The 15,468-nt window shown below is 60.9% G+C and overlaps 2 protein-coding genes across 11 annotated transcripts in view; one reads left to right on the forward strand and one right to left on the reverse strand.

The window, feature by feature from the left end:
- TMEM63C (transmembrane protein 63C) overlaps positions 1 to 2,414 on the forward strand; it is a 73,856-nt gene extending 71,442 nt beyond the window's left edge. For 8 of the 9 annotated variants that reach the window (XR_001795384.3, XR_007911656.2, XR_011384934.1 and 5 more), the window contains one exon: positions 1,588 to 1,727. Coding sequence is in view for 1 of the 9 variants with exons in the window: in XM_002719631.5 (XP_002719677.2) it covers positions 1,588 to 1,785 (198 nt within the window). In the remaining 8 variants the exon portion in view is untranslated. Of the gene's footprint in view, positions 1 to 1,587 lie in introns of all 9 variants that reach the window. The other variant, XM_002719631.5, reaches the window with a different exon arrangement.
- NGB (neuroglobin) lies at positions 159 to 14,892 on the reverse strand. Of its 2 annotated transcripts, NM_001082133.2 has the most exon segments (5): positions 159 to 754; positions 10,481 to 10,648; positions 11,748 to 11,867; positions 12,449 to 12,560; positions 13,876 to 13,970. In NM_001082133.2, coding segments are annotated over 4 exon segments (456 nt in total). In that variant the 5' UTR covers positions 13,965 to 13,970; the 3' UTR covers positions 159 to 754; positions 10,481 to 10,513.
- Between the last annotated feature and the right edge of the window lie 576 nt (positions 14,893 to 15,468).

Raw genomic sequence — 15,468 nt, forward strand, 5'->3', positions numbered from 1 at the left:
CTGGGGCCCTTCCAGGACAGCCCTTGGGAATATGGTTAGCAAGAGTGTCTCGTCCCCAGGAGGGGCTTTCACCCCTACCCAGAGCCGCAAAAGGTCAATCAATTGAGGCTCCAGGGTGCTAAGCAAGGAGTAGCAGAACTAAGCTGGTACCGGGTCCATCTGGTTCTCAACTCTGTTTATTTTTGAACATCATTATGGTAACACTGGCTTATGGACATTGTAGACAAAGCAAGCAAAGATAAGGAAACAGAGTTCAGATTCCAGCATCCAGAGAGGCCCACTAATACCTTAGTGCATATCCTCACACCTCCGTGTTTGTATACACATAGGTACACGTTTATGAAAGTACCTCCTCCAGGCAATTAGGAATACATAGAGTTGTACACACATAATTTCATTTTTGCTAAAATGAAACACTGTTGTGCAGCCTGCATTTCAGTTAACAGTCTACATGTTCCCGTTTATATATTTGTGGGGCTTTCAATACCCAGTCCCCATTCCCACTGTCCTGATTATTCCAGAAATATCCGTTAGAGCTTGTCCAAGACAAGATGCAGTGTGGCACAGACACTGGACCAATCTGGCACCTGTGCGTCTGGTCAGGTCCCTTTAACTTTAGCACAGTCCCGTTGCTGTGACTTGCGGGCGAGAGCCAGCCAGTGTTCCTGCAGAATGTGCCGCCTTCTGGATTCTTCTTGCTGTTTCTTCATCATGTCCTATAGCAGGTTCCACCGCCACCTGTATTCCCTGAAAACTAGAAGTTATTCGAAGGCTTGACAGATTCAAGTTCAACGTGGGAGCCCGAATACATTACAGATGGTGCTGTGCCTCACGCCAGGAAATGCGTAGCATCCTGTTTACTCCCGTGCCCCCCCCCCACGAGGAGGGCAGAGACAGCTGACCGTTCCCAGGGTTCAGTGACCATTTTCCCTTTTTTGACCAAAAAAGTCACCTGTGGGGCTTGCTTTGGCATCACGCAGGTGTCAAGATTCTTTTGTAGGGAAATTGCTTCCCCACCAACCGAGACTGTGGTGTCACTGAAACTCCATAGGAAAGGTTCAATTCCATCCCATAATCACACCAGTCTCGAAGTCAAGGAGCCGGTTTAAAAGCCGCTCCCCGCTCCCCTAGCATGCCCTGTGTGTTCCTAGCCAGCTGCATTCCTGGGACCAGCGCTGAGTTTGACAGCTCACAGTCTCAGTGTCAAGTCCTGATTCGAAGGCCAACTAGAGACACGCCCCAGGGCGGGGCCTGCACACCTTAGGAAGTGCAGTCTCAGGAATGGGGGTCTCTCCAGACCCCAGCTTGGGGGAGTCACCCGCCATCTCCCTGGGGTCCAGCCTGACGCTGACCCCAGGATGAGTGGCACATACTAAGGAGGAACAGTGTGCTAGGATGTAGGAGCGCTGTGAAACGACCAAGAGCAGCGAGGGGGGCGGGATGGACAGGACTCCGGCTGCGGGGGGCGGAGAAGGGCTGGTGGCTCGGAGGGGGCAGGTGACCGGGTGAGTATGAACGGAGAGGGTGTGCCCAGGGCTCTGCTCCAGATGTGACCCTGCCCCTGTCTCCCCTCTCTATCCCGAGCAGCTGTACGTGGCCACGGTGCTGCAAGAGCCGGAAATGAACTTGACCCCCGCCTCCTCCCCAGCCCGGCACACCTATGGTACCATGAACAGTCAGCCAGAAGAAGAAGAAGAGAGTGGGCTGAGGGGCTTTGCGGGGGAGTTGGACTCGGCCCAGTTCCAGGAAGGGCTGGAACTGGAGGGCCAGAGCCAGTACCACTGATGAGGACCCGAGGCCTCCACCTGGCCACTCCAGTTGGGGGACCAGGGGACGGCCTGACCGAGGGAGGAAGGAGGGTGGCCCGGACCTCCCCGCTAGCTCCTGCAGACTTTGGGAAGCCCCCGATGGAGACATCTGCCACCCCAGCCACGGCCACCAGGAGGCCACAACCTGCTGAGCAACTTGAACCAGAGGTGCCAAGGGCCCACCCCGCCCTGGGGTCGGGAAGGGATGGAGAGAGGCGGCTGAAGCCCGGGGCACAGAGACTAAATGCTGGGTCAAGCTGCAGAAGGCCTGAGCAAGACAGGAGGCAGCCGAGGGAAGGCTCTCTGGGGTCACCCCTGCGCCAGCTGTTCCTCACTGCCGCCCCGAGGAGGAAGGGCATGGGAGTTCCTTGTCACAGGCGTTCCCGCAGGGAGCCTGTAGGCGGTCTCTGCTCCCCATGCAAGGGGCAGCTGAGCCCACAGGCGTGACGAGAGGCCACTGGGCCCCTTCCTGGTCCTCGGCCCCTCCTCAAGATTCCCCAGAAGCTGCGGGGCGGGGCCCTTCTCCGTTCCACTCTTGCGAGGGCAGCTGGAGCCTGGCTGCTCGGGGCCCATTAAACGAGACCTGTGTGCATTCTGACGAAGGAACATTCGGCTAGTTCTTGCTCATTCATGTGAGGCGGACGGGGCAGAGGCAGAGTTCACAGAGGAGGAGGGGTCTTCTGGCCCCAAACTCTGGGTGGTGGGAAGCTAGAGAGACTCCCCCAAGCCCCAGAACCTGATGAGAAGACCTCCAAAGCCAAGGACACAGCCGCCAAGAGCATCTTCTGCCTCATACCCATCCAAGTGCCTGGGCCCCAGCTGGCCAAGATGGGCAATGGCTAAGGGTAAGAAATCCAGGCTTCGAACCGGTGGCATCAGCCAGCCCCCAGTTAGGACCCTTCCGCTGCCTCGGGAGCTGCCCTCCAGTGTGGCCCTGCTCCCGATGCTGCAGGTGCATCCAGCGGCGACTCACCCCAGCCCTGCCAGGAGCAGGGTGAGAGCCGAGTCCCCACGGAGAAGCCCTTCATGGTGGAGCGAGGCTGCCCTCCCGGGGCTGCTGGAAGGAGCCCAACCCTGAGCAGTGCTGGCGACACTCAGCCCCTTTGCGTCGCCAGCAAGTTCCCATAGAGACCACCACACGGCCCAGCAGGGAGCTACAGCGAGCCCGGCCCAGTGGCTCTGCTGCTCAGAGCCCTCTCGAGCTCACCTTCCTAAGGCCTGAGGCCCTGCTGTCCCCCTGCAGCCGGCGGGGCTGGCTCACGCCCCCCTGAGCTTCTCCACCAGGTGCCGGGCATGCGGCTTCCCTGAGCTCTGGTCTCCCTGGCCTCATCCTTGCTCTGCCTTTGCTACAGCCCAGGCCCAGCAGCTCCAAGCCCCAGCGCAGATGAGGACCAGTGCTCAAGGGGCAGATCTTGTCACCGTCTCCCCCCACCCACCCCGGGGCACGGGGCTTGTTCCGGAGAGCTTGGGCTGGGGAAGCTGTCTTTCCCATTCCTTGTCCAGTTTGGAATAAGGGGGCCTCCTCCCCCAGGAATTTCACCAACCAACCATGGGAAGAGGCTCCTTTGACGGCTGTGTGGCAAGGCCTGGCAGGCCGTGGTGGCCGCCAGCTCCAGGAGCTGCTCCGCCCCTGCAGGGTGTGAGTGCGGGATGTGGGGGCCCTGCCAGCACCACGCCCCTGCTGACCTGCTGGTCTGTAACCACTGGCTCAGCCATCGCCCCTCCCACCCCGGTAGCCTAGGAAGCTGCACAGAGGAAGGGGCCCACAGACCACGTGGCAGGAGGGCTGGGGGCTTCCCCTCTGCATTTGGGTCAAGTGCAGTGTGGTTCTGAGAGGCGGTGGTGTGAGTGTAGGGAAAGTGCCAGACTCCCTTGCTTCTGTCCCCTTCCTGGAGACCCAGGGCAGGGGCCAGGGGCAACCTCACACCCGGCTGTCCCTGGCCACCCCCTCCGCCGGCTCTCAGCACACACCTGTCACACCCACCTTCGACCCATCCACTTAATCCTTCCTGGAGGGAGCTGCCTCCGGGGGGACCAGGCATGGCCTAGCGCCTCTGAGAGGGGCCCCCCTGGGCCTCGAGCAGCCCCGTGCCTGCCTGCCAGTCCCCCAGCTGCTCTCTGGAAGCAAAGTGCCTATCAGCAGCATTGCGTCCCTGGGGGGCCCTGGCGGGGGTGGACTGACCTGGACCACCACCACTAAAGGAATGTGCCAGAATGCCGAACCTTCCTGTTACTAATGCTATGACCGTGCCTTGAATAAACAAGTCCTCCCAGCCTCTGCTGCCTGTGCCTCTGCCTCTGGACCAGCCCAGCCCCGCCCTGCCCTACCTGGGAGGAGTGAGCGCTCCTGAGAGAAGCGCTCCTGAAGCCAGCAGGCTGGAGCACTTCACGGCACGCTGCTGCCCCCGTGGGAACCCCAGCTGCGAGGCCTTCCCTGGCCCCTTGACCCCATGGTGGGAAGGCCTGCAGGGGCGGCGGGGGTGCTGGAGGGGCAGGGAGGGATGGTGCCTCTGCTGTGCAGTAGGTGAGAATGTTCTGGAAGCTTCCCAGGGAGCCATCGCCGAGACAGCCTTCCCTGGGCAGTAGAAGCCCAAGTGAGCAGGTGATGGCCCTAGACCAGGGGCTGGACCTAAGAAGACTCCAATGGCAGGTAGAAGCCTCCAAAAGGAGCGGCAGCCTGGGCCGGCTGCGGTCCGTGCCTGACGACGCTGGGGGAGGTGGGCGAGAGGCTGGGCATCAGGGAGGCGCCCTGGCAGCCAGGCTGGGCCTTGGCGCAGTGAGAAACAACTTCAGCGAAGGCTGCCGTGCCTGGGGCAGGAGGAGAAGACAGCCCCTGCCCTGGGGCGCACAGGGCCCTGAGGGGCGAGCCAGGGTTAGGTGACTGTGGTGGGCCAGGAAAGCCACCCTAGCCCCAGGCAGAACACAGCTGGAGCCCTCAGCAGGTCACTGGCTCAGGCCTCTCAGTGACAAACACCTGGCTCGGGCACCAGCTGGCTGCATGACCTTGCTCTGCAGGCAGGAGTGCTGTGTGGGCCAGAGAGCCACCTGCTAGGCCTCTGGGGCCACTTCTGGCCTCTTAGCCACTGTCAACAAAAGTGAGCAGTCTCCTCTTTCCTCCAGACACACAGCCCAGAGCGCTTTTCACCACCACCTACCCGCTTGGGTACAAGATTCCAAGCACAATAAATGAGTTTTTGGTTTTGTTTGTTTGTTTGTTTTTGACAGGCAGAGTTAGACAGCAAGAGAGAGAGAGAGAGAGGTCTTCCTTTTTCCATTGGTTCACCCCCAAAATGGCTGCTATGCTGATCCCAAGCCAGAAGCCAGGTGCTTCCTCCTAGTCTCCCATGTGGGTGCAGGGCCCAAGCACTTGGGCCATCCTCCACTGCCTTCCTGGGCCACAGCAGAGAGCTGGACTGGAAGAGGGGCAACCGGGACTAGAATCCAGAGTGCCAGCGCCACAGGCGGAGGATTAGCCAATTGAGCCACGGCGCCGGCTGATTTTTGTTTGCTTGTTTTTTAATTTTCGAGGCAGAGAGAGAGAGAGGTCAAACATCCTTCTGCTAGTTCATTCCCCGAATGCCCACAACAGCCAGGGCTGGGCCAGGCTGAAGCCGGGAGCCCAGAACTCCATCCAGGGTGACTGCATTCACAGGGCAGAGTTGGGGAGAGAGCCTGTGTGTGTGTGGGCAGGGGGAGGTGGGTTCTGAGGGGGCCGCACTTCGGCTCCGGGTTCTACTCTAGTCACAGGGGAGCCATCGGAGGGTTCTGGCAGGTGACTGAGCTCCCAGTGGTTTTCTTCAGTGTTGTTTATTGTGGTAAAATAGACATAAAATTTGGCAGGGTCCCCATTTTTAAGTGGTATTAAGCACATTGGTAATGGGCAGCCAGCTCCATAACTCTTTAAGGCTGAGGCTCCCTAGCCAGGAATCGAGGACTCCGCTTGCCCCTCCCCAGCTGCCTCTGGGGGCCCCATCCCTGTGTGTACTGGGGCAATCCCTGTAGCAAGGGTCAGGGCAGGTGGGAGTAGCAAGCCCTGGTGAGACGCTGTTGGAGGCGCGTGGAAGAGAGACCACATGGCCTGGACAAGGATGGGGCAAAGAATGAGAAAGGCCACTGAGCCTGGAATCAGGACAAAGACTCCCAAAGGGGTTAGAAGTGGGGTGCAGTTGCCGGCGCCGCGGCTCACTAGGCTAATCCTCCGCCTTGCGGCGCCGGCACTCCGGGTTCTAGTCCCGGTCGGGGCCCCGGATTCTGTCCCGGTTGCCCCCCTTCCAGGCCAGCTCTCTGCTGTGGCCAGGGAGTGCAGTGGAGGATGGCCCAAGTGCTTGGGCCCTGCACCCACATGGGAGACCAGGAGAAGCACCTGGCTCCTGGCTTCGGATCAGTGCGGTGCGCCGGTCACAGTGTGCCGGCCGCGGCAGCCATTGGAGGGTGAACCAACGGCAAAGGAAGACCTTTCTCTCTGTCTCTCTCTCTCACTGTCCACTCTGCCTTTCAAAAAAATAAAAAAGAGAGAGAGAGAGAGAAGGGAGGGGAGGAAGTCTGAGTCCCGGTTCTTCAGCCTGGACCACCGAGCGCACAGTGGCCCGTAGGGTAGAGAGGGCCGCAGCAGGACGAGCCAGCCGGGGGCAGATGCCAAGAGGGCCATTCCTGGCAAGGTGGAGATGCCACTGGGGACGGGGAGGAAGTGGCTGCAGCCGTCAGCTTCAGCATCTGGACTGTTTACAGCACGGGGCTGCCTTGAAGGCAGGAAGCCCAGGTGAGCAGGAGGGCCGAGGGCTGAGCAGAGACACAGAGGACCACGGGCATTTAGAACACTGGTTAAGACCCCACCGTGATGCCCTCCTCCCATGTCAGAGTTCCTGATTCAAGTCTGGCTCAGCTTCTGATGCAGCTTCCGGCTGACACAAGCCCTGGGAGGCGGCAGGTGGTGGCTTAGATACTTGAGTCCCTGCCACCCGCGTGGGAGACCTGGACAGAATTCCTGGCTCCTGGAGTGGGCCTGGCCTGGCCCTGGATGCTGTGGGCATTTGGAGAGTGAACCAGCGGATGGGAGCACATGCTCTCTCTCAAACAAAATGAAAATAAAATTTAAAAATATATAAAAAAAAGAAAACAGCAAGGAGAATCCACACGTGAGTCTGAGACGGCACAGCAGCAAAGAAGCAGGAAAACGAGGGGCTCCAGAGGGAATGGGGGAGCCCCAGTTCTCCCCACACTTGACAGTGAACACAGGGCAGAAAAGTGCAAAGACCCACAAGGCAGCACCAGCCACGTGGGGCGTGCTGGGCTGCGGGGCCGGGACAGGGCGAACACAGAAGAGACACAAGCAGAGGCACAGTGCGGGCCGGCTGCTCGAAGGCATCTCTGGCACAAATGGACAAGGGTGGCCTGGGCTGGGCGCGGGAGATGGTGAGGCGCTACCGCTTATGTCGGGTGCTGGCAGCCTGGGCTAGCGCGACAAGCACCCACTAGAAACGCACAGTGGAGAACTCAAAGGTGAAAGGACTCGAAGCCTCGAGTTTGCTTTAAAACTCTCCCACGGGGGCAGGCGTTTGGCTGCCTGGAACACCCTGCTTGCCTCCCAACTGCCTTCCTGGTGCCAGCTCCCTGCTGGTGTGTGCCCGACGGGGCGGAGGTGAAGGTTCAGGGGATTGGGTCCCTCATGGGAGACCCGGATCGAGTTCCCAGCCAGGGCGTTTGGGAAGAGAACCAGCTGATGATCCCTCCCGCTCTCTCTCTGCTTCTCAAATAAACCAACATTTTATAAATTAGAGGCCAGGCTGGCGCCGCGGCTCAATAGGCTAATCCTCTGCCTGCGGCGCCGGCACACTGGGTTCTAGTCCCGGTTGGGGCGCCGGATTCTGTCCCGGTTGCCCCTCTTCCAGGCCAGCTCTCTGCTGTGGCCCGGGAGTGCAGTGGAGGATGGCCCAAGTGCTTGGGCCCTGCACCCCATGGGAGACCAGGAGAAGCACCTGGCTCCTGCCATCGGATCAACGCGGTGCACCGGCTGCAGTGGCCATTGAGGGGTGAACCAACGGTAAAGGAAGACCTTTCTCTCTCTCTCTCTCTCTCTCTCTCTCTCTCACTGTCCACTCTGCTTGTCAAATAAAAAAAAAAAAATTAGAGGCCAGTGTTGTGACATAGCGGGTAAAACCGCTGCCTGAGATGCCGGCATCCCATATGGGCTCCGGTTCCTGTCCCAGCTGCTCCACTTCTAATCCAGCTCCCTACTAATGCACCTGAAAATGCAGTTGGGAATGGCCCGAGTGCTTGGGCCCCTGCACCCGCATGGGAGACCCGCAGGAAGCTCCTGGCTTCTGCCTGGCTCAGCTCCAGCCGTTGCAGCCATCTGGGGAGTAAACCAGCAGATGGAAGACCTCCCTCTTTCTCCCTCCCTCTCTCTCTTTCAAACAAATCCTTAAATAATTCTTTAAATTAAAAAACAACTGCAGTGGGGAGAGAGAGGCAGTGGGTGGGAAGGTTGAAACCGGTAGGGTGGTACCTGGAGATTCACGGTCTCTTGGCTTCAGTTTGTGTTAACCTATTCCTGTAATAAAATGGTTAGAAATCAAGGCGTGCTTAAGACTTCGTGGCATTGCAAGGCGAGCACTGAACCTGGCAAGAGGAAGTCGCTGGCTGGTGCCGTTGGCCTCGTGGATTAGGAGGGGGGACACACTTGGGGGAAACAGGCTCTCATGTGGAGGAGAGTTGAGAGTGGGGGAAGACTACTCCTGCAGGAAGCAAAGCAAGAGAGGCGGGGCGACGGGAGTGGGAGGGACCAGCTGCGGGCACAGGCGGAGGGGTGTGTGGGGGCGGGGTTAGAGGAGGGAAGCAGTTACACACGTGTGTACACGGGCACACACACATGCACACGTGTGCACATGCATGTGCTCACACACGTGCAAGTGGAAGGATGACCTTCAAGAGAGGAGAAAGTCCCCATGCTACAAGCGGCTCAGGACATGGTCAGCGGAGTGTCTTTGACCTTCCCAAAGCCAGGCCTCCCTGGCCCCCCTGAGAGGGAGCCACGATTAGGTGGTGGTGTGGACGAGGCCCTGGCTCAGTGGGCCAGTGGGGCTCGGGCGGAGGCCCCAGGGGGAGGGCTGTCCTCCCACACTCACCCAGCCCTACAGGCCCAGCCTCCCGAGCTTTAACAAGGCCCAGCGACATCCTGTCTGGGCTGAGACACAGAAGCCCAGGGTGAGGGCTGCTGGCCCAGGTACCAGGTGCCACGCATCCGGCCACGTCCAGCCCGGCCCCAGCCCTGGAGGCTGACGGTGGGCGGTGGGCTGACACCGTGCCTGAGCACATGAGGCCTGCTTGCGATGCTGCCTCCCCTGTGCTGTCTCTCAAGCCTCCGCACCCCACCAACGAACTTCCTCAGGCTACGGACGACTGTGGCTGTGTGTCGCCCCAGCCAACCCCTGCATGTTCCTGGCCTCAACACAGAGCAGGTGGCGCCTCGCTCAGCTAACGGTCACAGCGGGTAATCGGGCACCTCCTTCACGCGATGACTCGGCACCAAGCTGGCCTGAGGATGACAGAGCACGGAGGAAGATGTGTAAGTTCCGGGGGAAGTGGTCCCACCCCGCGCGGCCCACGGATCAGAACTCGGTCGCGCATCTCTCCTAAGGCTGGGCAGGGCAGTCCAGGTGTGCCCCCAGGAGGAAGAGGAACTGGGTTCGGTGCGCTGCCAGCCAGTCTGGGCCACAGATTCACGGCTCCATCTGCAGCCGGGCCTCTGGCTCTTTCGCCATCCACTGCTGACCCAGCCCTGAGATCCACTGCCTGCATTTTCACCCGGACCAGGAAGAGAGCAGGTCTGAGGGTCAGAGAGGCGCACGGCACAGGTTTATTCCTCACAGGGTTCTAGAACCACGGCACGGAGCAGACAAGCACAGGGCCCGTGAGCCTCTGCTGCTGCCTCCTCTTGCAGCTGTCGGGGAGAGCGCAAGCACGCAGCGCTGGTAGATGAAGGGGGCTGTGCACCCACAGAGAGGAGGGTCACGGGACAGGGGACAGCCTCAGCCCGGCCAGGTGCCGCGGTGAGAAAGAGCCACCGGGTCTCCCAAGGCAGGCACCCTCCTTCCTGGCCGACCCCCACCCCAGGCTGGGTTCTTCCAGAGCAAGTTGCCAGGAGCTCCCGGCGGAGGTGCCGCGCGAGGGGAAGGGACGTTTCGCCCTGGGAAAACTGCCCTGCCACGTGGCGCGAGAGCAGTCCCGAGGCCCCCAGCAGCCCCCATCTCCTGCTCCCAAGCCCACGCTTCCACTGCAAGGCCAGGGCTGCTGTCTCTGCAGGGCAGCAGCCAAGGCCTGAGCAGGCAAGACGGGGAAATGCCTGCAGCCCAGGCACCCGAGCCCTCGCTTGGCCTGGGCTCGCCTAGGAAGGCGGCATAGACGGAACAGCCCCATCCCCATCCCCATAGCGTCCTGCCTTCCGGGCCCCAGGGCCACCTCTGCCACCAGCGCTCTGCTCCGGGGACAAGAGGGGGTGTCTGAGAGAGATAAAAGGAGCCAGGGGATTGGCTGCGGGGAAGCAGGACAGGAAGGAGGAGCCACTCCTGGAGTTGGGAGGAGGCTGGGCCGCTCCATCACCCCTCCCGTGTGGCCAAGGGACAGGGAACAAGACACAGGGAGGCCAGGGGACTGGGGTTACAACAGACACGGACCAAGGGTCAGACCCAGGCTGGTGGCGCCGCCTCTTACTCGCCGTCCCAGCCTCGGCTCATGGCCTGCACCACGGCCCCGTAGAGCTGGCTCCAGGCGGCCCGCGTGGCCGGTGTGAAGGCGGGGCCCAGACACTTCTCCAGCATGTAGAGCAGGGACTCGCCCACCGTCTGCAGAGGGAGGGAGAAGCCTGTCACTCCCAAAGGCAGGAAGGCGTCGTTCCATTCCACAGGGGACAAAACCGAGGCCTGGGGCTGCTAGGGTGCCGGTCTTCCCTCCTGTACAGGACCCTGCCCCGATCCCTGTGCCCACCTTTCCCCCTCAATGTGAGGCTGTACAGCGAACAAAGCATCGCACCCCACCCCAGCCCTTGCAACCTCCCGGGAGTGGGGCCTGGGTGGCGCCTGGAGCTCCAACCAAAACCAGTCATGGCCCCGGGGCGTCAGTCTTACAGTCCTCTGTAAGGTGGCACTCGGGGAGCCTGGGCTGCGGAGCCAGGAGCTGAGCGCAGATCCTGACCCCACCGTTTAGGCACTGACAACCTTGAACGAGGTGCAAGACCTCTCTGAGCCTCAGCTGCTTTCACAGAAGCAGAAAACAGCCCGTGGGCTTCTTGGGATGATTCAGTGGGAAAATCCATGGAAAGATCCCACGCTGACCCTGGGCGCAGGCCTGTGACTTTGGCCAAGGGGACATTAGCAAGAGGGACACACGCAGAGGCTTGGAACTCTGCCTTGAGACTCAGCCACCAATGTGGGCACTAGATAAGAGTGATGGTAAGAAGACTAGAATCAGCCTGGTGCTGTGGCATGGTGGGCTAAGCCTCCGCCTGGGGCACCAGGATCCTGTATGGGTGCTGGTTCGAGTCCCAGCTGTTCCACCTCCGGTCCGACTCCCTGTTAATGGCCTGGGAAAGCAGTGGAGGATGGCCCACGTGCTGGAGCCTCTGTACCCAGCCACGTCAGGCAGCTCTCTCGATGAAGGGCCAGCACAGCCCCAAGGGAATGCACACAGCCAAGGCTGCCCCTCGTCCTGCCGGGCCCAGCTTCTCATGCACACTGGCCCTCTTGTCAAGGCAGATCTTCATGGTGGGACATGTTGGACCTTCCCTGGGAGGCTCGGAGCCAGGGTCACGCACCAAGTAACAGATGCAGGCCTCCAGCCCAGGGCATCTACAGCTGCAGGGGAGGGGAGGGAGCAGGTGGCGAGGGGAGGGCTGGGAGAAGGTGGTGACCCCAGGTCAGGAAAGAGGCAGAACTCTTTACCCACCGAGAAGGAGCTGAACTTCACACCCACTGCCCGGTGCTTCCTGCCCAAGCCCGCAAGGTACTCCTCCAGGGAGGACAGGTCCTCCACATTGGTGACTGCAGCGTCAATCACCAGCATCACCTGCCAAGGCCAAGGCAGCAGTGAGACCGGGGGAGCAACCGCCCACCACACTGACCCCCACAGCCTGGACCCGGAGGGCCTCGGCCAGGGGCCAGTGCAGGATCCTGTTTTCCTGGCTGATGTGTGAAAGGCACATCCACAGGGCACCAACATGTGGCCAAACCACTAGTGCCGCACCCATGAAGGAAGCTCCTCTCCTCTGAGTGGCCAGAAGCCCTAATTGCACCTGCTGGGCAGTACTGTCCACTGGATTGAGGGGGAAACTGAGGCCCCCCCAAGCCTCTAAGAAAGCCCTGGCCCGGTTTTCATTGGCAGGCGGCCACCACTGGCCAAGGCCAGGGTTGATGCAGCCTATGGGAGCCAGAGGTCAAGGCCAAGAGCGACCACAACGGCTGGAAGCAGCAGGCTGAGCACATGGGGGTCCGGGTGCTCTGGTGTCCCAAACGGGGCCTGGCCCAGCCCAGAGGGAGAGGAGGGAAGGAGAGTGAGATCTTCCCCCATCCCCCGCCCCGACAGAAAGCGGAAGAACTTTCCCCTATCCCAAATCCCTCCATCTCTCCCAGAATGCCAGGCCCACTCACCTTCCTGATGTGGTCCAGGAACTCGGGGGAGGAGAGGCAGTCCTCAGGGCTGGAGAACTGGCGGCAGTTGTACTGGAAGAGGGGCAGCAGGTCGGGCTCCAGGTCAAACAGCCTGTGAAAGGGAGGTGTGCCAGTCTTGGAGCAGGTGCTAGGGCAAACCCCAGGGAACCCAGGGCTGGCCGGCAGTGGGGGGCCGTGCTGCGGGCAGCCTGCAGAGGGCGCTGTGTCCCTGCCTCCTCCAGCACCTGCTGCAGGGCCACATCTACTTACAGGTTGGGGGTGTGGCTGGGGACAGGAAGGGGTCCTCCACCAGGAAACCTGGAGTCCCATAGTGAGAAAAGGAAAGGCGGCCAGCCTCTCTCCCTCCCTCCCTCTCTCCCTCCCTCCCTGGCCTCACCCCCCAGCCCTTTCCCCGGTAGGAACTCGCAGCCTCATCACATCTGAATGGCTGACTCGGAACAGAATCCTAGTACCATGAACAAACTCCTACAGGCTCTGAGTACTTGGCAAGTGGTTAACTTGCAATTGTGTATCCCTTGCAACTCTAAGCTGTAGGTACAATGGTTAAGCAGCCTGTCTTAGGTCACACAGCTTGGAAGTAGCAAAGCCACGCTGGGCACCTAAATGAAAAAGATGAATTTGGGAGAAAGCCCGGAGCCAGTGGCAGGACACTGTCAGCCAAGGCACATATCGGGGCTCACTGGGGTTTTGTGTCACCTTTTGGGGAAGCGCGGGGTTCAGAAGCCTTGCCAGAAGTTCGGCGCTGGCTGAGGGAGCCCAAGGCTCCTAAACGCCATGACTAAGGGAGCGCTGCCCCCCACTGGTGGCCGCCGGGGGTTTTCGGGACGCTCCAGGGTGAGGACGAAATCCGTCCCGGGTTCCCCGCGGGTCCGCGCGTCCTCTTTAATGAAGCTTCTCTGGGGGTAAGATTTGGCTGTCTGGCGTGCCCGGAGACGGGTGAGATCCCTGGCCCTAACCTGGTCTTTTCCTCCGAAGCAGGGCGCTGGGAGTGCACCCTCCCAGGGCCCAGGCTCCGCAGGTGTCTCACGCACACTTCTCGGACCTACCCGGATGGGCAGCGGTGGGCATCCCTGCAGCTACCCGCCCAGGACCACTCGGGACGCGCAGGACCAGGGCCGGGGCCGGGGCACCGTGCGAGAACGGGTGTCCAGCCGCCCTCGCTCGCCCCCAGGGAACCCCGTGGGGAGCAGCGTAGGCAGCGCGGGCTCGCAAGGCGCGCCCACGGCCCAGCGAGGAGAGCAGGGGCTGCGCCACCTGTCGCCGCGCGCTTCCCGCTGCTCTGGCGCACATCAGGCAGGTGCCCCAGCGCCTGCCTCCGCGCCCCCGGCCAGTTTTCCCTCTTGCGGCGCCCGCTGTCCGCCTCCACCCCATTCCCCATGCACCCCGGGGCGCCCGGACACCCTCACCTGGCGAACAGGACGGTGCCGTGCTCCAGCGGGCTGCGGCTCACCGCCCGCCAGCTCTGCCGGATCAGCTCCTGCTCTGGCCGCTCCATCTTCTCCTGGGGACGCAGGGCTCCGGGCTGGAACCCTCGGGGCGCGGGACCCTTCCGCACTCCCTCCTGCTCCCGTGCATCGGCTGGGCGGGGTTCAGCAGTCGCTCGCTCTCCGGCAGCGCCGAGAGAAGACGCGCACGGCCCCCCGTAGGTGGAGGCGTCCCAGCCGCGGGGCCCCGCTAGCGATTGCGGGGCCCCCGCTCCGGCCGCTGCGCCCTGCGCCCCGCAGCTCCCGGAGCTGCGCCGCCCCGCGCCGCCACGGCTGGGGCGCTTTAAAGCAACCTCGGGCCCCCGCCCCCTTCCTGTCCTGCAAGGCGTAGGCTCCCTCCACCACCGTCTTGGCTAGGGACCACTTGGTGGCCTGGGAAAGGATTCAGAGCCTAAGAGAAATCATGGAGTCTCTCTGGGCCGTAGTTCCTCCTCTGGAATCTATGTGAGGATATCACCACTTAGGGGTCAGTAGCCGCAGGGCATGGGTTAAGCGGATCATCTTAGGTAGGGGGTATACGCCCCTCCCCCATTGCCTGGAGACATTTGAGTTTGCCAAACACACCCCTTACACACACACACACACCCCTCTGCTTAAATCATGCCCCTGGCTCTCCCCTTCCTTGCACCCAGAGCCCAGCCAGCAGCCGCATCTACCCGGGTGTCCAAGCTGAGGCTAGAGATCTGCTGCCCCCCATCCGGGTCTGACTGCCGCACCGGCACATGTTGCGGGCCACCAGCGCTCTCAGCCTTAGGGACAGGGCAAAGACCACTGCCATTTCCAGCCAGGCCTCGGTTTTCTTGAGACCCCTTCCAGTGAGCTGCAGTTGGAATCCTAGCTCTGCTTGGCCAGAATGGAATCCTGGGGGCAGTGGCTGTGAGCTTTGCACCTCCCGGGCACTGAAGGAGCTAAATGCTGACATTCCATCATCCTTTGATTTACTAAAAATCGTCTTTTTCTTAAAAAAAAAAAAAAAAAAAAAAAAACTAGAAGTTCAGGTAACAGTTTCGGGCTTGCCACTAAAGGTATACAGCTGTCAATCGGAACTAAACATTTCTTGTTCAAACATACAAGTTCCTGGGGCCCCAGCCCAGTTCCAGTGGGCCGGGTTTTGGAGAGCAAGCTCACTGCACCGTTACCTTCTTGTGGCTGAATCTCGAGTTTTATTTCCTTGTCTCCTTGGTCTGTCCGCTTCTCTCTGGGCCTCAGCTTCCCCAGTTGGCCCAGTTGGTCCTGAGGATACAGGGAGCCACCAGCTGTGAACAGGCTGTGGATTCTGGCCTGGCCCCATGTGCAGTGTCAGGTTCCTGCCTTCTTTTTTTGTTTTGTTTTGTTTTTGACAGGTAGAGTTAGTGAGAGAGAGACAGAGAGAAAGGTCTTCCTTCTGTTGGTTCACCTCCAAAATGGCACTACGCTGATCCGAAGCCAGGAGCCAGGTGCTTCTCCTGGTCTCCCATGCGGGTGCAGGGCCCAAGCACTTGGGCCATCCTCCACTGCACTCCCGGGCCACAGCAG

This window comes from Oryctolagus cuniculus, chromosome 20, assembly GCF_964237555.1.
Source record: "Oryctolagus cuniculus chromosome 20, mOryCun1.1, whole genome shotgun sequence".
Classification (NCBI taxonomy): domain Eukaryota; kingdom Metazoa; phylum Chordata; class Mammalia; order Lagomorpha; family Leporidae; genus Oryctolagus; species Oryctolagus cuniculus.